At 42.1% G+C, this 24120-nt stretch overlaps 1 protein-coding gene across 2 annotated transcripts; it reads left to right on the forward strand.

Annotated features, from left to right (window-relative positions):
* The first annotated feature begins 1033 nt into the window (after positions 1 to 1033).
* Positions 1034 to 17879, forward strand: LOC109893306 (F-box/LRR-repeat protein 20). 2 transcript variants are annotated; one of them, XM_031827292.1, is made up of 15 exons: positions 1037 to 1460; positions 6425 to 6486; positions 10706 to 10760; positions 10873 to 10947; positions 11595 to 11689; positions 11831 to 11899; positions 12019 to 12114; positions 12485 to 12611; positions 13073 to 13147; positions 13986 to 14116; positions 14381 to 14441; positions 15770 to 15814; positions 15912 to 15968; positions 16180 to 16392; positions 16539 to 17879. In XM_031827292.1, exons 1-15 carry the CDS (start codon positions 1419 to 1421, stop codon positions 16644 to 16646), a joined length of 1311 nt encoding a protein of 436 aa, XP_031683152.1. In that variant the 5' UTR covers positions 1037 to 1418; the 3' UTR covers positions 16647 to 17879. The 2 variants fall into 2 exon arrangements, 1 of the variants encoding a protein (XP_031683152.1); XR_004210385.1 differs by lacking the exon at positions 10706 to 10760 and having other exon boundaries at positions 1034 to 1460; positions 15770 to 15968.
* Positions 17880 to 24120: the final 6241 nt, after the last annotated feature.

Consider the following 24120-nt stretch of genomic DNA (forward strand, 5'->3'; position numbering starts at 1 on the left):
CCGGTTGGAAAGTCAGAGCTCTAGAAAGAGGCCCGAGTTGGATGATTGTTAAAATCGATGTTTTTCCCAGCCAGAGCTAGTTTTCTTCCAATTTCCCAGTTGTTTTGAACGTACTAGTCGGAAGTCAGAGATTTCCGAGTTCCCAGTTGTTTTGAACGCGGCGCATGTCCCGGATATATGACGTCTTAGCAGCTAGACGTATGTGCATGCGACGTTGGAAATTATAGCCAAAGTACATTTCTTCCGTTATAAAGACATTATGTGTAATAATTTTCTTTATACTGTGTGCGTCGACAATATGAATCCAGAAAGAACTACAACTTGATTTAAAATGCAATGGCTCAGTATGGATTTCTACTCTGTGTTTACATGCACCTTTCCCGCTATAATGACATCGGATGACAAGTCACGTATATGTGTCTTCATTGGTTTCTTGCGAGCTGGAAGCAGTCCAAAGCGGAAGTGCTCTTTCCCCAAACAGCAACAACAAAGTTAAAATGTATCCATTCGATCATCGGATTGGCAGTTTCAGAATGTTGTCCATTGTTTTGTCAATGGCTATTGAAGTTATATATATATATATTATATATATATATATGTTTTATAATGGGAAATAATGGACACCACAGTGCATTATTTTATAATAAAGATATGCCTACATTATTATGACCATTTATGTGTATACACACAAAGTAGGTATATGCACAAGGCGATGATATTATGTATGTAATCATTATTTATGCAAACTAATTATGCCCTTTATCCTGCAAAAAAAAAATGTACAAAACAAATCGCAAGTAGGTTATGCTCCTGTCCAAAACTAGGCCTCACATGGCTCCAATGACAACTGGACAGCACAATAGCACATACAGTAGGACTACCAATAAAGTGCTCTTGCATAGAGTCCTCCTTTATATCACAGTTATTTAAGGTTAATGTTTTGATATCCCATAGCCCAATGATGTAGGCAGGGCCTAGGCTAAAGGGAGAAATAGGCTTGGCCTAATTCTATAGAATTCTAAATAATGGCAGAATATTGCCCTGATGAAAAATGCATGTAGGCTATACTTCGTCCAGGGTTATTACCAAATGTAATTATTTGTGTCCATAATAAAGAATGCTAATGCTAAAAGCAGTGTTCACATATAAAGGGGGAACAGTGGAGGGGAGGGCGAACTAGTGAGCGGAGATATAAGAGTTCGGGTTGTTGGCTGGGGCAGTTTTCGAGAGGTAGGCTAATGCAATTGTGTTACAAACCGAAAAAACTATGAAATCCGCCGTCGCAGCTGCCGAAACAACGGTAGCATGGTAGCTTTGGACTGGGGTTTGCAAGACGAGCGCCGATATCTACACATTACTGCAATTTTAACACCGAATTACTTATACCCCTGATCGAGTCGGGTAAACCACCGTCCGAGATGGGGAAGGAGGTTAATGGTGTTTCGCGGAGCCGGTTTGAGGTGAGTTTATAATATAGGAGATTGCTAGATAACAATAATTTTTGATTGGTGTTATGGTGTTTGTTCAACTGCGTCCATGGTTGCGCACCGATGCAGCTTCCGCAGTCAATGTTTGGATTTGGGCAAACATGTTGTTTTCAAGTATCGACAATATCTTGATTTCTTCAATAGCCTACCAGAATTTACAATTATTAAATGAGGTTATAGTTTCATATTTTGTGTTTATAAAGCATTCATAGGTTTCCGGGCTGATTAAAAAAATTGTGGAGCCTATCCGAGCTTTCTCTTTGTGCCGTCAAAACAAAGACAATGGCACAAATACAGACTTTTAGGCTTCACACTGATACGAAGCCCTATATTTCCCATCGTTTTATAAACATAGAATGTGATAATATTCGGGCCTACTTCATCCTACTGTGTGACTGAGTTATTTCACAGAGTTGGAGAAATGGAATGTTGTCTTTGATCAGCTAGGGTTCTGTTGTGTAGACTCATGGCCGCTGCGGGTTGATTCTGCTACAGATGGGCCATTCGCTCGGCCACGACTCGGCTAGTCCACCACCACACTCCGAATATCAACAGCAAATACAACAATATATATCTGTTTTTAAAATCATACAGGCTATGATTTCCCTATAGATGTTTACGTTGACAGAAGCCTCGTGGTTTTAATGCAAGCGATCGTTATTCAACGTTGTGGCAAAGTTTTCGTCGCTTTATACGCAGCGATAAAGAATGCACCAAATGTGAAATATGGCTTTGGATAAATACAGTCTCATTAACAAATGCCGCCCGTGTGTGTTCACGCCGTGACATTGGTCTGTCTACCCTGAGCACTCTGTTGTTTAATCCTCATCTAGGCGGCGTGGGATTTGTGTGGTTTTATTTATTTTTAACAGTGCAACAGCTGACGACTCAGAAGATTCAGGCCGTACCTTCTGGCCTGACAAGCTGACATCTGCGGCAGATACGTGAGGTGGCTGTAGTTTACTAGCCAATAACAATGGACTTTAACGGTTTGGAGAGTAGAATTGAAATTGTGTTGCATTTATAGGCAGGCCTATTCTTCGTCACGCCCCTGTTTTTTAATGCATCAACATATTGCCTATTGTCAAGTGGCCTAGTGTTGTTGATTGAAACCCTACAGTTAAAGAGAAAAACTATTGCTTTGTGCATATTTCGTTTCCAAAGGGATGAGGTGTGTTGTCTTCAGCAATTCTTAGCGTGAATCAGTCAGTGAGCTCAGCTCAGCTCATGTACTGTAACCACGGCAAGGCAACACATATATCCCGTAAGTCTTGAGCATTTCGAACAGTTTTTCATAGACCAGAGCCAAAAATGTTATAATAATATAATTATAGAAAGTCATTCATATCCAGATATATTCTTGATATGATTTCATATTCAAATAGTAGAGGAAAGTGAACAATTTGTACATTTAACTTTAAACCTATCATGCTGGGAAAGGATCCAAGTTATTTAAAAACGTCCTAAATAGTATGAGTATGATTGGAGATTCAAACATGATTTAGCCTTATTTCAAACCATTTGATATACAGCGCATTCGGAAAGTGTTCAGACCCATTGACTTTTTCCACACTTTGTTACGTTACAGCCTTATTCTAAAATGGATTAAAAAATATATATATATCCTCATCAACCTCCACACAATACCCCATAATGACAAAGTGAAGACATGATTTTAGAAAATATTGCAAATTTATAAAAAATAAAAAAAACAACAGAAACCGTATTTACACAAGTATTCAGACCCTTTGCTATGAGACTCAAAATTGAGCTCAGGTGCATCTTCTTTCCATCGATCATCCTTGAGATGTTTCTATAACTTCATTGGAGTCCACCTGTGGTAAATTCAATTGATTGGATATGATTTGGAAAGGCAACACACTTGTCTATATAAGGTCCCATAGTTGACAGTGTATGTCAGAGCATAAACCAAGCCATGAGTTAGAAGAAATTGTTCGTAGAGCTCCGAGACAGGCCTGCCCGGCCAAACTGGGCAATCCGGGGAGAAGGGCATTGGTCAGGGACGTGACCAAGAACCCGATGGTCACTCTGACAGAGCTCCGGAGTTGTTTGTCTGTGGAGATGGGAGAACCTTCCAGAAGGACAACCATCTCTGCAGCACTCCACCAATCAGGCCTTTATGGTGGAGTGGCCAGACGTAAGCCACTCCTCAGTAAAAGGCACATAACAGCCCGCAAGGAGTTTGCCAAAAGGGACCTAAAGGACTCTGACCACAAGGAACAAGATTATCTGGTCTGATGAAACCAAGATTTACCTCTTTGGCCTGAATGCCAAGTGTCACGTCGGGAGGAAACCTGGCACCATCCCTATGGTGAAGCAAGGTGGTGGCAGCATCATACTTTGGGGATGTTTTTCAGAGGCAGGGACTGTGAGACTAGTCAGGATTGAGGGGGAAGATGAGCGACTCGAAGTACAGAGATCCTTTATGAAAACCTGCTCCAAAAAACCTGCAATGTAATCCATTTTAGAATAAGGCTGTAACCATTCAAGAAAAGGTACTTGTAATAATAACATACTTAAACCATAAGGGCAGTTCCACGGTAACGGAATTGTGTTGATTCAGATTTTTCACTTAAAATGTATACCCAACAAAAACCATTGATTTCAAAGTTTAACAAACATACAAGTTTATGCACAAGGACTACTTTTGAGAACAATTTACAATAACACATTTACTGGAAGAACTGTGCAGATGCAAAGTTTGGTGACAGAATTTCGGTAAAATCTCAGTGTCAACATTTTCCAGAAACTATAAACATCTGCTCCGAATTAAGATTCAACAATGTCTGTAGACAGAATTGAATGTCAGCTATGACATGACTCATTGACTGAAAAATCTCTTTTGATTATTAAACTACAGCAAGTGAAGTGGATTTACACCCGGTAACGGAATTGCGGTAACAGCACTTCATCATGGGTCCCTGATCTGTACTACACAGAAATGCATAGTTATGGATATGAATGTCATTCTCTTCGTAGTTCTGTAACCTAAATAGGTACACAAAGGTATAAATATGTAATAACCTCCTCTGCATATTTGGGTATTATTCTACACACCGGCTATTATTTTAATGAGCTCTGCGCCCAAACAAGACCAAATTTGGTTGGACCAAATCAAAACCAATCATAGACGTCTATGTTTCACAATCTTGGACATTCAAAGTATAGTACAGCACAGTAGAGCTCAGTAAAGGACAGAACATTGGAGTATAGTTTACCATTGTAGCCAATTCAATTGCAGAAAATCACTTACCAATTACTTTTTTGGGGGGGGGGGGGGGGGGGGTTTAATCACTTAATAAATTAACAAAACGTATATCAGTAAAAGTAACTTATTGATAGGTCTACCTTTTACTTGTTACTTAAAGATATGTGGGTTTTTGGTAAAGGAATTTCAAGGCAATGTTTCTTAAACTTACACAAGGCAAAAAAAAAATATACAAAATGAAACATGTTGATATTAGTTGGCAGAGGTCTTTATTTACTTAAGCATTATTATTATGTATTTCTAATAAATTGTAAAAAAAAAAAAAAAATGTTTGGCCTGAAATCAAAGCCGTTGCTTATTCTGAAATGTTTAGGATGGAAAATAGTTTTAAAATGTGTGTATGTTTTAATTTCTCAAATATAGTCTTAGCTTTCATTTGACACCAGATTTGATATGCTCCTATGGACTTCACATTTTGGTGCTCATGGGTCCTTTATACATGGAAATGACCAATAACTACTGTGGCCCAGCAAACAATGTAGCCTATATGTCCCAGACCATGCTCATCTGGTGATTTTGGAAATGGCTGTGAATTATTTGACCTGTTGAGTAGTTCTCTGAAAGCTAAGCTGTCAGAGTGAATTTGCCCCAATCCAAAAGCAAAATGCTTGTCCTTTCCTGCTCCCTCGGAGTGTTGAAGTAAACAGGGATTGTAAGGACAGGCTGAATGTACTATTAACCCAGTGCATCCACTGAATTTGTATTGTAAGTTAACAGAAAATAAATCATAGATTCACATTCAAAATATACATATATTGGAGGTCAGACTAACAGCAGACTCATGTTGACTTTGTCACAAAGTTGCTCAAGTCTCTACAAAGTGTATTCCTGTTTATGCTTGATATCTTTGTCATTACATGGACCACCAGCATGGTTCAGCATTACTGCATTCTGACTACAATACTCCTCCATTAAAAATAAAATGAAATGCCATTTAGCAGACCAAAGTTATCCAAAGCGACTTACACAGACAGGCCAACTAAGATATTTGTTCCACTAATTGGTGTTTTGACCAATCACATCAGATCTTTTCACATATATTTTTCAGAGCTGATCTCATTAGTCGAAAGACAAATGAGTGAGAGAAAATTTTCAGATTATTATAATAATTTTTTTATATCAGAATTGGGCTGCCTGTTGTAAATGCAGCCTTAGTCATACAACATTTGTTGTATGAGTGGCTCCAGGAATCAAAGATGAATACAATTGACTTACCCATTAAGTGCTTCATACTTGGACAAATTTAGGTTTGCTCCTAAATATGGGAAGTTTGCAAACTAGAGTAGGATACTGTTTTCCATGACATCACCTTTCAGTATATCAAGGGACTGAATATCTCATGGATCCTAATTATCTGTTTGTGGGTGTGTTAAAACACCTCTTCTGTAGTCACTGTTTGATTAGGAGACAGCAAATGTCTCCCTTCCCCTCGATCTCTCTTCATCGCACTCACTGTATCACCCCCTTTCTCCCGTCAAGCTTTGACGTTGAACCTATCTCTACTGATGACAGTGATCGTTTATCATTGGTTATATGCTGGAGCTTTCCTTGGGGCGGGGCCAGAGAGAATAGAGGAAGTCTAGGTCAGTTCTGCTGTGAGCGGAAGCCAGAGGAAGTTAACACGCTCTTCTTCATCTCTTCCTCACAGATGTTCTCAAACAGCGACGAGGCCGTCATCAATAAGAAGCTGCCCAAGGAGCTGTTGCTACGGTGAGCGAGGGCTTTCCAATGACTGGGCCGTATGCACACACAGAATATGGCACGCCACATGCTCATCACCATCAAACATCTTAACCTGCCCAAAACACAGCCATGTACACTCTGATCCACCTGCTCCACACAACGCAGCCATGGACAATTAATGAGGTTACATCGTGACACTTGAGCCATGAGCCACCTTAGAAACGAAAGGTCACTATACCAGGGCTCTGGTGGTTTGGTCAACATCACCGACCAACTGCCATCTGCCACTCTCCCTCATGTGCCCCATCCCACTTGCCCCAATTTCCCCTCCCCCCAAATGCTAAAACTAATTAAACACAGATGGTCTGGGCTATAAAACATTCAAATCGATTAAGCAAAGAAGAAAAAGTAAAAAGCCCCCGAGCAAACAGAAAATGGAGGCCATAACTCAAGCCTGGGTCTCACTAGCAGAACGGTCTGGGATAGAGGTGCTGACGGGGGTGTGCTGAAGGTGCAGAGGTCACAGACTGAGTTCTGATTTACTAGGGCTTTTGGGTTAGGGGCAGGCTTGCCGAGATCAATTGCAACATTATACTCACCCTACATCACACTGGGCTGCAGAGGGCAATGTGTTACATATGGATCCATCACACATGCATATCTATTCTTGAAGGGCATAGGCAGTATTCACACTCCTTGACTCCTTCCACATTTTGTGTTTCAACTTGAATTTAAAAATGGATAACATTTAGATGTTTTTTTGTCACTGGCCTACACACAATACCTAATAATGTCAAAGTGGAATTGTTTTCTGAAATGTTTACAAATTAATACAAATGAAAAGCTGAAATGTCTTGACTAAGTATTCAACCCCTTTGTTATGGGAAACCTAAATAAGTTCAGGAGTAGAAATGTCTTAACGAGTGACATGCTTTGCATGGACTCCATCTGTGTGCAATAATAGTTTTTAACATGATTTTTGAATGACTACCTCATCTCTATCCCACACATACAATTATCTGTAAGGTCCCTTAGTCAAGCAGTGAATTTCAAACACAAATTCAACCACAAATACCAGAGAGGTTTTCCAATGACTCGCAAAGAAGGCTACCTATTGGTAGATGGGTAAAGAATTTTAAAAAGCAGGTATTGAATATCCCTTTGAGAATGGTGAAGTTATTAATTACACTTTGGATGTTGTTTCAATCCATCCGGTCACTACAAAGATACAGGCGACCTTCCTAACTCAGTTGCCAGAGAGGAAGGAAACTGCTCAGGAATTTCACCATGTGGCCGGTGGTGACTTTAAAACAGTTAGTGTTTAATGGCTGTGATAGGGGAACTGTGGATGGATCAACAGCATTGTAGATACTCCACAATACTAACTTAATTTTATAGTGAAAAGGAAGCCTGTACAGAATACAAAAATGTAAAAACATACATCCTGTTTGCAACAAGGCAGTAAAGTAATAATGCAAAAACTGTGGCAAAGCAATTCACTTTTTGTCCAGAATACAAAGTGTTATTTTTGCGGCCAATACGTTACTGAGTACCACTCTACATATTTTCAAGCATAGTGGTGGCTGCATCATGTTATGGGTATGCTTGTAATCATTAAGGTCTGGGGAGTTTTTCAGGATAAAAAATTAATGAATGGAGTTAAGCACAGGCAAAATCCTAGATGAATTCACCTTTCTGCAGGACAATAACCTAAAACACAAGGCCAAATCTACGCTGGTGTGGCTTACCAAAAAGACAGTGACATAAATCTACTTGAAAATCTATGGCAAGACCTAAAGATTCACAGCTGCAATTGCTGTAAAAGGTTCTTCTATTGACTTAGGGGTGTGAATACTTATGTAGATGAGAATTTTATAAATGTTGAATTCTGACTGAAACACAACAATGTGGAAAAAGTCAAGGGGTATGAATACTTTATGAAGGCACTGGTACACTACATACATACATACAGTCAAACGTTTGGACACACCTACTCATTCCAGGGTTTTTCTTTTTACTATTTTCTACATTGTAGAATAATAGTGAAGACATCAAAACTATGAAATAACACATATGGAATCATGTAGTATCCAAAAAAGTGTAAAACAAATCCAAATATATTTTCTATTTGAGTGTATTTTTTAAAGTAACCACCCTTTGCCTTGACAACTTTGCACACTCTTGACATTCTCTCAACCAGCTTCATGAGGGAGTCACCTGGAATGCATTTCAATTAACAGGTGTTAATTCATGGAATTTCTTTCCTTCTTAATGCGTTCGAGCCAATCAGTTGAGTTGTGACAAGGTAGGGGTGGTATACAGAAGATGGCCCTGTTTGGTAAAAGACCAAGTCCATATTATGGCAAGAAGAGCTCAAATAAGCAAAGAGAAACGACAGTCCATCATTATTTTAAGACATGGTTAGTCAAAACGGAACATTTCAAGAACTTTAAGTATCTTTATGTGCAGTTGCAAAAACCATCAAGCTCTATGACTAAACTGTCTCTCATGAGGACCGCCACAGGAAAGGAAGACCCAGAGTTACCTCTGCTGCAGAGGATATGTTCATTAGAGTTACCAGCATCAGAAATTACAGCCCAAATAAATGTTTCAGAGTTCAAGTAACAGACGCATCTCAACATCAACTGTTCAGAAGAGACTGCATGAATCAGGCCTTCATGGTTGAATTGCTGCAAAGAAATCACTACTAAAGGACACCAATAAGAAGAAGAGAATTGCTTGGACAAAGAAACACATGCAAAGGACATTAGACCGATGGAAATCGGTCCAAATGTTAGATTTTTGGTTCCAGCCGCTGTGTCTTTGTGAGACGCAGAGTAGGTGAATGGATGCTCTCTGCATGTGTGGTTCCCACCGTGAAGCATGGAGGAGGAGGTGTGTGGGTGCTTTGCTGGTGACACTTCCAGTAATTTATTTCGAATTCAAGGCACACTTCACCAGCATGGCTACCACAGCATTCTGCAGTGATACGCCATCTGGTTTGCGCTTAGTGGGACTATCATTTAATTTATTTTTCAACAGGACAATGACACAACACACCTCCAGGCTGTGTAAGGGCTATTTGACCAAGAAGGAGAGTGATGTAGTGCTGCATCAGATGACCTGGCCTCCACAATCACCTGACCTCAACCCAATTGTGATGGTTTGGGATGAGTTGGACCGCAGAGTAAAGGAAAAACGGCCAACAAGTGCTCAGCATATGTGGGAACTCCTTCAAGACTGTTGGAAAAGCATTCCAGGTGAAGCTGGTTGAGAGAATGCCAAGAGTATGCAAAGCTGTGAAGGCAAAGGGTGGCTACTTTGAAGAATCTAAAATACAAATTTGTTGGTTATTACATGTGTTATTTCATAGTTTTGATGTCTTCACTATTCTACAATGTAGAAAATAGTAAAAAAAATAAAGAAGAAATCTTGAATGAGTAGGTGTGTCCAAACTTTTGACTGGTATTGTATGTACGTACACACTGAGTATACCAAACATTTGGAACACCTTCCTAATATTTAGCACCCACCTTTTTTCCCTCAGAACAGCCTCAATTCGTCGGGGCACGGACTCTACAAGGTGTCGAAAGCGTTCCACAGCGGCGCTGGCCCATGTTGACACCTGTTCTTCTCACAGTTGTCAAGTTGGCTGGATGTCCTTTGGGTGGTGGACCATTGTTGATACACAAACTGTTGCGTTGCAGTTCTCGACACAAACCGGTGCTCCTGGCAACTACTGTCATACTCCGTTCAAAGGCACCTTTTTTGTCTTGCCCATACACCCTCTGAATGGAGGGTGTACACATTCTCAATTGTCTCAAGGCTTAAAAATCTTTCTTTAACCTGTCTCCTCCCCTTCATCTTCACTGATTTGAAGTGGATTTAACGAGTGACAAATGAGGGATCATATCTTTCACCTGGATTCACATGGTCAGTCTGTCATGGAAATAGGTGTTTTTACCATTTTGTGTGTGTGTGTAATGCCCCACCACACAATCTCTCTCTGCAAAAGTAAACATTTATCTAGCCTTCAAACACGATAACCATAGTAGAGTTAACATAAATTCACACACACAATCATAAGTGCCATATGCTCATCAAACATAAAGTGGCATACATAGCAGAGTTCTTGGTGTAATTATAGGGTCGAACAGGGATTCTGGGTAGAAACTTGTATACATAGAGGGCTCTGGTTCTGATTCTGGGTACCAGGGGTTCTGAACCATCCCTGTCTGTGTTCCAGAATCTTCTCCTTTCTGGATGTGGTGACACTCTGTCGCTGTGCCCAGGTCTCACGGGTGAGTTTGTTTCTGAAGTGTGTATTTGGTTCAGTGTAAGTGTGTGTGTAATTGTGTGTTGGACAGAATAGTGAAACCAGTGAAGTTGACCTTGTGCCCCTCTCTCCCTCAGTCGTGGAATGTGCTCGCCCTGGACGGCAGTAATTGGCAGAGGATTGACCTTTTCGACTTTCAGAGAGATATTGAGGTCAGGAAGTCTCGCATAAACCTTCTTTTTCCTCACCTCTTCTCTCTCCTATCCTCTCCATCTACTCCTCACCTGCCATTTATTATTTTATTTGTCTGTCTTGCTATCTTTTATGGAAACAAAGTGGACATTCATGTCTGTGACCTTATAAACACAAACAACATTGACTTTAAACCCACATACCGTGATTATCTAAGATTTGAATTCAGGACCTTAGCAGTTGATTGTCTACCAAAGGAAAGTTTGATTAGACTACTATTGATGTTCACCACAATCAATGCCATGTACTGCATGTCAATCTATTGACCTTGTCACTGTATGGATGACCACAGATGACCATTTAAAGGCATTTGAAGGGTAAGACTGATGTATTCACACGTGACAAGTTTAGTACATTGCCATAATCAACAACGTCAGGTCAAGTATAATCATGTCTGCCAGCAATAGTAAGACAGACACTCAACAGGCTCTGCGAAATGGGTTCAAGTCAAGCAGTCAGTGTTTACAAAGATGGTTGAGTTTAGCCTAAACAGGTAGCCTCTACCCTATGCTCCTGCCACATGTGTTTTTGCATGTATGTGAAAGTGAAGATGATAAAACAGATTCCTCCTCAGATTATGATAGGTGTTTGTGTCTGTGTGTTGCAGGGGCGAGTGGTGGAGAACATCTCGAAACGATGTGGGGGATTCCTGAGGAAGTTGAGTCTGCGGGGCTGTCTGGGGGTGGGGGACAGCGCTCTGAGGTGAGGACTGACTGGGAATCGGGCCTAGACTGGGCACTCTTGGCACTGAGGAGGGTGAGGGGAGGAGATTTATGTGGGAGCTGGAGGGCAAGTACACACACTCCAGTGCAAATATGTCTGTTCCTGTTTGTTTTTCAACAGAACCTTCTCCCAGAACTGCAGGAATATTGAGCTGCTTAGTTTGAATGGCTGCACCAAGATTACTGACAGGTATTTGCAGACATTTATGCCTTGTGTTTTTTTTGTCTAGTATAATTCTATTTTGCTAATGTACTAAAGTGTTACATTATTATACATGTAAGCCTCTTGCCTCTTTCTCTCGCATGCAGCACATGTAATAGCCTCAGTAAGTTCTGTCCCAAGCTCAAGCACTTGGACCTCGCCTCCTGTACCTCAATCACCAACCTGTCACTCAAAGCACTCAGGTGAGGGGTCTCTCTTTCTCCCACTCATACTGTCAGCATTCCTGGAAAAACCTTGTCACTCACCTTTTGGTGATTTGATTGTAGTCATCCCTCTTCGTGACAGTTTGTTGACTCTGGGACTAATATAAGCCATTCAAAATATCCTGGGACTTTTTTTGAGATGCAAGGTTTTTCCAGGACTCCAACAATACTCGCACGCACACACTGGGGAGTCTCCTCAGCAGGAGCAGATGGTTGCATCTGTTGTACAAGTGTAGGGTGATCAGGTTATTCAGGGGATGTGCATAAATATGGGACACAGTTGTTGTTGTTTTGCCGGCTTTTTATCTAATATCTGTGTCGTGGTCTGACCCATTTTCTTCCCCTGCAGCGAGGGCTGTCCTCTGTTAGAGCAGCTTAACATCTCGTGGTGTGACCAGGTGACTAAGGATGGCATCCAGGCCTTGGTACGATGCTGTCCCGGACTCAAAGGCCTTTTCCTCAAGGGCTGCACACAGGTAGGGCCAGGGCAAAGCAACAAACGGGTCAGCTAGAGTTGGGACCATTAAAAAGCATAAGATCACTACCTCAGTCTAAGCAAGGTGCGTGAACAGAAGAACGGACTGGATATATGAGAGTTATTCAGAAACCCTTGCAGGTGAAAGGAACAAACGGATCGCGTATGAATAGTATTGTAGCCAGGAGGATGAGGCATTAAGATATAGGTAGACTGAATGGCTGACTGAGGGGCTTAGCTAGTCTAGATATGAGACCAGGGCTAATGTTTGTATTGCAAGCAGTGTGATGGGGATGGTAGATCCAAACAGCAGGTAGGACATTTAGTTGCAGGGGGGGGTTAGCTAGCTAGCTCATAGGTGGGGTTACCTTGGTGCACTGCTAATGGGATTTAAAATGACACACCTCTCTCTCTCTCTCTCTCTCTCGCTCTCGCTTCTTTCCATCTCCACCTATTAACTAGTTGGAGGATGAAGCACTGAAGCACATTGGTGCACACTGTCCAGAGCTGGTCACTCTCAACTTACAGACGTGTTCGGTAAGCAAGCACCTCTTTCAGTGTTTAGGTCACATAACAGCAATACCTGCTGATCTCACAGCTTCAAATAAAGTGAGTGTCTCGCTTGATATTTCAGCACCCATCATGTTTGAGGCTGAATGCTTTGTTGTGGTGGGTTGGGGGCTTGTAACTCCTGAATAGGCTTGTCATTGAGAAATGATGAATCTCTAATAGCTGTTGTGGCCATCCATATGGAAGGTAAATGAGTCATGTCCTGCCTCTGCTGTTTTTTTTTTTTTGCGGACTGAGGGGAGTTTCTTGTGTACAAGGCTGCGCAGTCAGTCTGCATTCTGCCCTGCAGTAGAGGGACTAGTATGGACTGAGGCCCGCCCTGCCACGTAACCTACATAACGAATAGCGTGTGAAATGCACCCAGACAACACATTTGTTTCTCTGGCATCCTCTTTATCTGTGTCTCCAAATTCCCTTCCTGTTACGTCTACACCCCAAATGTCTCTCTCTCCCTCCCTCTTTTCTTCCTTATCTCCTTCTCAATGTCTCCCATCTTTCAGCAGCTCCCTCTTCTTTTGCCTCTTTTTCATCCTCTGTCCTCTCTCTCTTTTTACACCTGTGCTTTCTCTGTGTGGCTCCCCCTCGCAACTTTCTGCAATCTTGTAAGATCAGAACTACAGAGGGAAAAGAGATGAAAATATATCACAAAAAACATGATATGATTCTCATTCACCGTTCTGAGGTGGATATTCATAGCCTACGGCATCAGTTATGGTAATATTATGTTCATTTTGATAATGGTGTTATAGCTGTTTGATGCTGTGGAAGTTCTGCTAGTGACCCGTGCCTGTTTCCCTCTGAGCAGCAGATCACAGACGAAGGTCTCATTACTATATGCCGGGGCTGTCACCATCTGCAGTCGCTGTGTGTCTCAGGTTGTGCCAACATCACAGACGCCATCCTCCACGCCTTGGGACTGAACTGCCCGCGCCTCAGGTTGGTACTCCCTCTGCTCCTAGTCCACCTCACCCCCGACCCCTGCTCCAACCCCTCCACACTGGTCTCAGGTGTCCCTGCTTCTAACCACTGTTCACTCCAAATTCCACCAGAAACTCCATACAACCCTTCATACATTAAGACTCAAATACACCCCGCTCTCGTTTCTGTTTAGTGCCCAAGTTAACCCACCTTGTATTTCCTCAGACACGTCAATACATAGCAGTTCCCCCGATCATAACAGGATGTCCTGTCTCCTTTCAGAATATTAGAGGTGGCTCGCTGCTCTCAGCTCACAGATGTGGGCTTCACTACACTAGCAAGGGTGAGTGTGGAAACTGACGCAGATCACACACACACACATCTCTGACATACACTACCGTTCAAATGTTTGGGGTCACTTAGAAATGTCCTTGTTTTTGAGAAAAGCAAAAAAATAAAATAACATAAAATTGATCAGAAATGCAGTGTGGACATTGTTAATGTTGTAAATGACTATTGTAGCTGGAAACAGCAGATTTTTTATGGAATATCTACATAGGCGTACAGAGGCCCATTATCAGCAACCATCACTCCTGTGTTCCAATGGCACGTTGTGTTTGCTAATCCAAGTTTATAATTTTAAAAGGCTAATTGATCATTAGAAAACCCTTTTGCAGTTATGTTAGCACAGCTAAAAACTGTTGTACTGATTTAAAGAAGCAATAAAACTGGCCTTCTATAGACTAGTTGAGTATCTGGAGCGTTTGTGGGTTCGATTACAGGTTCAAAATGGCCAGAAACAAAGAACTTACTTCTGAAACTCGTCCGTCTATCCCTGTTCTGAGAAATGAAGGCTATTCCATGCGAGAAATTGCCAAGAGACTTGGCATCCCGGAGTCGCCTCTTCACTGTTGACGTTGAGACTGGTGTTTTGCGGGTACTTTTTAATGAAGCTGCCAGTTGAGGACTTGTGAGGCGTCTGGTTCTCAAACTAGACACTCGAATGTACTAGTCCTCTTATTCATTTGTGCACTGGGGCCTCCCACTCCTCTTTCTATTCTGGTTAGAGCCAGTTTGCGCTGTTCTGTGAAGGGAGTAGTACACAGCGTTGTATGAGATATTCAGTTTCTTGGCAATTGCTCGCATAGAATAGCCATCATTTCTCAGAACAAGAATAGACTGACGAGTTTCAGAAGAAAGTTTCTGGCCATTTTGAACCTGTAATCGAACCCACAAATGATGATGCTCCAGATACTTAACTAGTCTAAAGAAGGCCAGTTTTATTGCTTCTTTAATCAGTACAACAGTTTTCAGCTCTGCTAACATAATTGCAAAAGCGTTTAATAATGATCAATTAGCCTTTTAAAATTATAAACTTGGATTAGCTAACACAACGTGCCATTGGAATGCAGGAGTGATGGTTGCTGATAAAGGGCATCTGTACGCCTATGTAGATATTCCATAAAAAATCTGCTGTTTCCAGCTACAATAGTCATTTACAACATTAACAATGTCTACACTGCATTTCTGATCAATTTGATGTTATTTTAATGGACAAAAAATGTTTGATTTTCTTTCAAAAACAAGAACATTTCTAAGTGACCCCAAACATTTGAATGGTAGTGTACATGTGTTGTCTTACGGTTTTTCTTTCTTTCTTTTTTCTGGCAGAATTGTCATGAGCTGGAAAAAATGGACCTGGAAGAGTGTGTGCAGGTGAGCTAGCCTGCGCAACACGCACGTTCCCACACACACTAACATACCTTGTAGCACCATCCACGAGAAGGATACGTTTGTTTATGTCTCTCCCCAGATCACGGACGGCACACTTATCCAGTTGTCCATCCACTGCCCTCATCTGCAAGTTCTGGTGAGCACTAGCTAATGGCTTCTATCCTAGGAGCTTGTCTCAAACATGCTTTGTTCAATTTAAATTCCATGAAATACATGTCGGAAGAACTTGTTTCTTCGATAATCCACAGTCTCGTGGTGTTAATAACAAAAGAAATCCAATGTGTTCGGTGACCGTAGTATTGCTGTTCTTAACTGTTCCCTGGTCGTTGTTATGGTCTCTCTCTCAGAGCCTGTCTCACTGTGAGCTGATTACTGACGATGGCATCAGACATCTGGGAAGCGGGCCCTGTGCCCACGACCGGCTGGAGGTGATCGAGCTGGACAACTGCCCCCTGATCACGGACGCCTCGCTGGAGCACCTGAAGACCTGCCACAGCCTGGACCGCATCGAGCTCTACGACTGCCAGCAGATCACCCGCGCAGGCATTAAGAGACTAAGGGTAGGCACTGGTGCTACATTGTACATTGCTGCTTATGCGTAGTGCACAGACACACAGATTACAGTAAATGAATGAACATTTCTTAGATGTGTTTGTATATACCCTTACACCAACACATGTCTTTTTTTTAATCTCTTTCTCTCCAGACCCATTTACCTAACATCAAAGTGCACGCGTATTTCGCCCCCGTCACCCCACCCCCCTCGGTTGGGGGGAGTCGCCAGAGATTCTGTCGCTGCTGTATCCTGCTATGATGTGAAGACTGCGCCCCCACCCCCCCTCAGCCCAACTTCTGCCCCTCCACCCAACCTGGCTCGGCCTGGTCCGATCCGGCCTCAAGGTATACATGCTGGTGTGCCCCCCCGATTGGAGCTGCAGAGAGAGGGAGAGAGCCCAACCACCACAGGGTCTGGGAAGAACCTTCCCAATGACATTACCAAACCCACTCACAACGGCCTTTGTCAAACACACAAATAAACACACACACATCACCACAGATGAACATCAGTACATTCCCTGCTGTCCCCAGGCCCATGTTCTAAAGACCACCCAGCATTGCAGGGTGGATTACATAATAGAACCACTGCTGTTTACAGATTAGGCTTCTAATACACTGTATGGACTACATGAAGGTAGGGCTCACTTGATACAAGGTTCCCTATGGACTACTATGACCTTTTACTAAAGGATCAGGAAGATTGGTTTGGATAAGAAACTCACATCCAATGTGGGTGTTGGGAGGATAACCAGAAACATGGCTAGAGCTACTATGAGGATATTGGTTTGGTAGAAATGCCCTCAGAATCTTTCAACGACTGTCAAGCTACCTCTAGACATAACTGCACTTCAATGTGAGTAGCTCTTTGTTAGCCTCTGGTTCCAGACTGCCCACTCAAAACCAAACTTTTTATTTTTTATTTTTTACTAAAGATCCGTTTCCATTGGCACTTTGAAGTCAACCCAGGTTGGGCTGGCCTTGGTGGCTGGCTGAAATTGTTTCCACTGCCTCCAAAGAATAAATGATGTCATGTTGCTAGGTATTCAATATGTGACTGCAGCTGGCTTCGCTAATGTTGCTAACTGGCAAGATGTTGAAGAATTTAAATTCACCCTCACAATGCTGTAACTAACTTTAACCCATACTCCTGTCAGTGCTAGCCATACTCAGAACCATGTATTTAGCTTGCTAACTAGCTAAACGGTTAGCGTCGCTATTGGCTAGCTAACTAATCAAGCAAACCAGACGGCAGGTTTGAGTGTTTTATTTATTTATTTTTATACAACAGATTTGATATGATGTAGCTAGCTAGCTTTCAATACGAACTGGCCAGCTACAATTCCTGCTAGCTACAGTAGCTTGTTTTAACTCTTGATTTGCTAGCTAATATAATGGTAGCTAGCATTTTAGGGCTGACTGTTGTCATAAAAGTTTATTGTGGAATGCAAAAATTTATGGATCCAGCTGTGGTGGCAATTCGTGTCATGTCTGACTACTGCAGTACTGCTTGTCCATGTGCTAACTAGCAGCGCACACACCTAGATGAGCTGCTCAACGTTGTCACCATCCAGCGATGATTTTATTTTTTATTTACTGCGTCACCAGCCTGAATTCTAAACGCGCTAGCACCAGGCGTGAAACTGGGCTGTGCTGGTTCGAATTTGAGAATTCCATTCGAACATCTCTATTTTGGCCCTGATTTTAAGTGCCAGTGGAAAGGGGTTTAATTTAACAGAGTCCTGGTGTCTTCGACAGCAATTAAACACACACACACACACACACAAATATATTGTAAATACAGTGGGTAGTAGGTCTTTTTCTCTAGTCTCAAAGTAGCTACAGCTTAGTGCAGGCCTGCTAGAGGGTATGTTGAGTTTATCCAGCAAAATGATGACACTTTTTAAAGAGTCTCTATGACTCACCTAATAGTTTACTGCCAAATGACAACACACACTTGCACATACACGTGTGCACACACACACACACACACACACACACACACAGCTCAATACCTCCCCCTTCCCCTCTCTCTGTTACAATCAGAAGCTTCATTGTACAAAAAAAGAAAGAGAAAAGCAAATATTTTTCTAAAGGACACCAATTGAGACTTACACGTGGGGACTTGAGAAGATGCCAAATGTTGCATGTAACAATTCTAGTTTTTTAAATCTAAATGTAATATATGTAAGTACTGTGGAAATCCAGCGCCGCGGCCAGCTAAACCACACCACAGACCATGGTGTGAAGGAGAGATTTACGTCAATGGGTCTCGCACTATGTTAAGCCAAACACATACTGTACACACACAGGTGTGTTTTTGTGTGTATGTGTGTGAGAGAATGTTCCGGGGCTATGGAGAGTAGTTTGGACAGTGAACCATCACCGGTTCTGGATTTTTGGAGACATAATAAACCAGGCCCCTGCAAGCTAGTCTTAACAACAACAAAATATTGAATAGAGACCCAAACACATAAAATAAAAAAAGATTGACGTCACTGTGAGTTTGCGATGCCAGACAGACCAGGAGGACGGAAAGAAAAAGCCAACCGAAAACAAAGGATCTGTATTTTCATTTAGTTGCTTTTAGTCTTTTTTCCCCCCTTGGTGATGAACATTCTTGGTGAATGCGAGCTGGCAAACCACACATGTGTAGGAGGAGATGCCCAGTGTTGCTTGCGGGCACCAGGATCTGGTCAGTGACAGTAATGCCCCTTCAACTCCCATGAGGCCATGCAGGGGAGAGGGTGAAAGTGGAGTTGACCCTGCACCAGCGCAGCGCCCTTCTCTCTCTGCCTGGGACCAGTGATGTGGGACGCGGAGGGGCCGCTGGAATTGGATAGGTGCGGTCACTAAACAAGGAAGTTGTTTAGAATCTTGACCTGGAGTGAGCTGAGCGCACAACACTGGCCTGCTGACAGATGTTGGAGTGCAGGGGTATGTGTCCCAACTCCACGACTACCACCTTACCAAAAGACTTTGACCCCTGTTCATGAGTTTCAAAGCCTTTCATTTGGATCCTTCCTCCTCTACCACACTTTAACCTTCTCTGTTTTCTGTCTCTCCTCTTCTCTGTTCTGTTTTTCTTTTTATAGTTTAGTCTTTTTTTAGCCTTTTTCTGTTCAAGTTGGTGACTTCTACATCTCGTTCTCACCCCTCCCCCCTCTTTTTTGTTTGGTGTGTTTTGGGGTGGGGCTGTTTTTGTTTTGCATTCAGTCATGAGTTCAGTGTTTTCCCCAGTTAAGTTTGAGCCCTCTTGCAGTCCTTGGTTTTTGGTCTTATGGAGTTTGTGTTCTATTACGAGTTCTTGTTACCTAATGTCCAGAGTGTAGCCTTTGTACAGGGGGAAGGGTTGGAGACAGTGCAATTTGTAAAATAAGTTGATGACGAGTCGGTGAGGTTGCTTTTATGTATAATGGATGTTATACAACGTATTGAATGTGTTGCCATGAAGGCGTTGTCTGGGAACGTGGGTGGGGGGTGGGGGGGTTAGGGCCTAGGTTGTGTGCTGATGTAGCAGAAACAGATTCCTCTCCTGATGTGCTTTCCCTTTACTTGTTATGCCTTGCTTTGGGGATCCCCTAACACCATGATGCAGCCCACCCCACTGTAGAAACAAAACAGAGTTGGTACGCCCAATAGGAATGTTTTAATGTTCTCTAAAAATACATATTTCCTTCTAAGATTCAAACCAACTAACAGGCAAAACATTTAATGATGATTATTTTCAGTTTTTGTGATTTTGTCAGTTGGGGGTGGGAGGGGGATAATGCAAACGGCGATTAATCCAGTCTGATCTGTTTTGTTTGAATGTGGGTTTATGGGGGATTAGAGAACATCCAGGAGCCCAGATTTGCGTAGATGCATAATGTACTCATACTAAACACCCTCTGGCTGGATGCAACTGTGCTCCCACTGCTCCCTACGGTCTGGAGTTACTAGAGGGAAAGTCATGGGGAAGCCGGGATCCATAACACCTGTTTGACCTCTTCACACACAGTTGCTGAGTCACCGGCACCACTTGTACTCGCTTAGTCATTCACATACGCACTGAGACACACACACGGTACACACTGACCATTTGCACTGCCATGGTCCCCTCTGAATCAGAACTCAGTTGAGAGCGAAGGTATGTAGAGTAGACATACGTGCCTACACATGCTATACACTATACACTATTGACAGCACAGACAACAGGCAAATTCAGCCTCAAGCGGTTTCCGTTAGAATTTATTCAATATACAAAAACACGAGAACATGTCCATACCGGGTTATGTCATAAACTACCCTGTAGAATGTCAAGACTAAACACATGCTAAACAATTATACCGCTTCATTCCTCTGATTTTCCAGTAGTTAACATGGAAGATGACAGATTACTGAATTCTGGCTCAGTCCATTTTCATGTCCACTCAGTCCCTATGACTAGACTGTGTGTTGGAAGGGGTGGGGGAGGACGACTGGCTGGCTGCGTGAACAAGATGGTGGATCTAAAGTGTGTTCTTGGTAGTTTGACACCTGGGGGGACTACTTTACCTCTTTTTTTTTTTTTACTTTACACAATGACTGTAGTTCATATAAATTAATGTAAATCTTTTTTTTTTTTTTTTTTTACAATTAACTGATTATAAATGAATATGTATGTATGAATAAATATATAACTATATTATTAAGATTTGCCTGTTATTTCTGTAATTGCAGTATGTTGAAGTGTTCATTTGTTTCGCTCTGAAATTTTTCCTGACCTGACTAGGAAAAACTCTTGGCTCCAGTTATAGGCTATAAATAGGGAGCAGAGGTTTTTCCTGACCAGGTCAGGTAGTCTCCACTATATTGTAGTCCTACATGTTTTCCTTTTTACTGTATGTAATGCATGTTGTCCTAACCTTAGCGCTAGAGGGCAGCAATAAGCTACTTTCCAAAAAAAGGCTGTGGAGAAACCCAACCCTGAGTACTGTGCGGGGTTGTAAGAAGCAGGCTGGAACTATGTTGCGAGTAGTTAAATGCTATTTTACTTCATTCATCCACTTTGTAGCAAAACTTAATTCAAACGTATGTTACCCAAGTCTTCATACTAATGGTGTGTGGATATCTGATGTCTGTGATGAAATCCTAGATGAATGAACAGGATCATTCTGTCTGCCCCATTGGGAGTAACCACACTGCTACCCGTCCTACAGTGCCATGACAACCAAATCAAATCACATTTTATTTGTCACATACACATGGTATGTGTATGTGCGACTTAGTTTGTGATGTTGTTAGGCTCATAGTGCCATACGGGGGCCATTTTGGCTCCAGTTGTTCCCCTGCTGATAGAGATATTGTGTTCCTCCTTCTCTTTCCCTCTGGCATGGAGTGGCTTGTTTTCGCCTCCTATGTTGTCATTGGGGGGACCTTATTTTTAGCTGGCTTACAGACACCTGGGGTATTAGTCTGCGAGTGCACAGCAGAGCAGGCAGATTGAAAATCTTATGAATGTTCAATGAGGGTGTATTGTTTTCTCCACACAAAGCAATTGACTAATAAGAATGCTGTGTCCTATGGCTAAGTTTGTAGTTAAGACTCACACCCTGGGAAATTGGTCACGCTTACACTTGTGCCGTTCAGCATAATGACATTATATAAACACACACACACTTTAGAGACTAATGTGGCATATGCTTAAATATGATGCATGTTGCAGTAGACAAACAATGCACACACATACCTCCCCTAAACACACATGCAGGAGATCAAACTGCAGCCCCAGTGTTATATTAGGTAGCATGTTCCATTGCTCTCTGCGTCTACACTATCCGCCATGCAGCTGGCACTTGCTGCTGACACGCTGGAGAAAACTAGGAATAATTAATTTGAATATGATTACTGAGGCTGGGGTAAAACAATGTCACTCTCCTTGGCTACCTTTCCTCCTCTCTCCACCTCTCTCTTCTTCTCTCTCTCTCTCTCTCCTCCATTAAATGGCTTCTGACAGCTTAGCCTGAACTTTGATGAAGGGCTTAGGTGGAATAATGGAATGCATGCATACAGACATAGAAATACTGTAATCTCTCACACACACACACACACACACACACACACACACACACACACACACACACACACACACACACACACACACACACACACACACACACACACACACACACACACACACACACACACACACACACACAGGCTCTCCATCACTCTTCCCCTTCCACCTATGTGAGAGTAGAATAGTTTGTCTCTGATTGTCCCTGTCAGTGAGTCCACAGTTGAACAAATTACCAATCAATGGAAAACAACAGATTAATGTGATGGGTTGAAAGACTAAGGAAATATTTTGTAACCACAGCCACCACCCGTAGCCCCCCTTATAACCATCCCCCTGTCAGTATCACATGGCCCATGATGAATGGTTACTGCCTGCTTGTTAGGCATCAGAGGCACATCTGTATAGGAGATTAGGAGCTCATCTTCATAAGGCAGCCTTACAGATAGGGCCTGTGACTGTGCCCGCTATGTTCTTATAGGCCAGGGAGAAAATGAAGGGGAGTGCAACATTTGCTGTATCTGCTAAATGGAAGATGCTGTAACAAAGATAACACATCATTTGATAAGCACGGGTAACCTTGGAGAGGAGCATAGTCGTTAAAGAAAGGAGAGGACAGAAACCAGGAAGAGAACAGAGAAGATCATTAAAAGAAGATGTGGTGTCTCTCTTTATCTCACTCGTCCTCTCGCTCTTGCTCTTTCTCTGTTTATTTCCTTTCTCTGACTCTATCCTACTTCCTACCTCTCTTTTAGATACGCTCATGTAGATACTTTCACATAGACAGTGGAAAATGGGCCAACCCGTCCCACAAGGGTTGTCTTTCTGGGGAAAATCACTTGAAAACTATTAATAAGAGTTTAAGCTCTTCTCAGATTAGATTCCTCAGTGTCCTGTTAGAGCATTACACTGACTGCTCAGAATCTCCTTCCCTCCTCTGGGTCATTCAGATCAGTGTTTTTCATATTTAGCCTAAGTGTAAACAGACCGCATTGTCAGTAGGATACCCGGTGAGACAGCTTCATTCTCTGTATTCATTCCAAGACAAGTGCACTAGTCAACGTGCGATGATTGAAACTGTTTTCGAATCATCTATTACACTTCAGGCAAGATGTCATCACATCAGTGTGGAAAACCTGGCCCCCTAACCAATCATTTCATAATAGACAGGCATGACACCTACATGCACCCTGTGGTGTGTGCTCTAAGGTGTAATAAGGTACAGTATATTATTTGGAAGTGATCCATCATGCTGATTCATGAGCTGTCCAGTGGAGGGAGGGGGAGACAAAGAGGGAGAGAGAGAGAGTCGGATCTTGTTTGACTTGTGCTCGATGACACATACAGAAGGGCACGTATAGTCTGGCTACCTATATTGATGACTAACAGAGAAACAAAACAAGGTGGTGACCGTGGAAACAAAAGTAGCGGAGATTATTTAAAAAAAAATGTTTTATACATTTTTACACTGACCATTTATTCTAAAATAACAATCTCTAATGTAAATCATTATGCAAAAGGTATCTTTCATTTAACCATATCGTCTTAGGCATGTGAGAACACTTTATGATAGCCCATCAATGGAAATGTTGACAATACAAGTGTTCTATGACCATGGCATTCATTTACAGAGATTTCCCTGTTCCCAATACGGTTATGGGAGCTTTATTTGAAGCCCAGTATTTTCTATCCTTAA

This window comes from Oncorhynchus kisutch, linkage group LG6, assembly GCF_002021735.2.
Source record: "Oncorhynchus kisutch isolate 150728-3 linkage group LG6, Okis_V2, whole genome shotgun sequence".
In the NCBI taxonomy this organism is placed as follows: domain Eukaryota; kingdom Metazoa; phylum Chordata; class Actinopteri; order Salmoniformes; family Salmonidae; genus Oncorhynchus; species Oncorhynchus kisutch.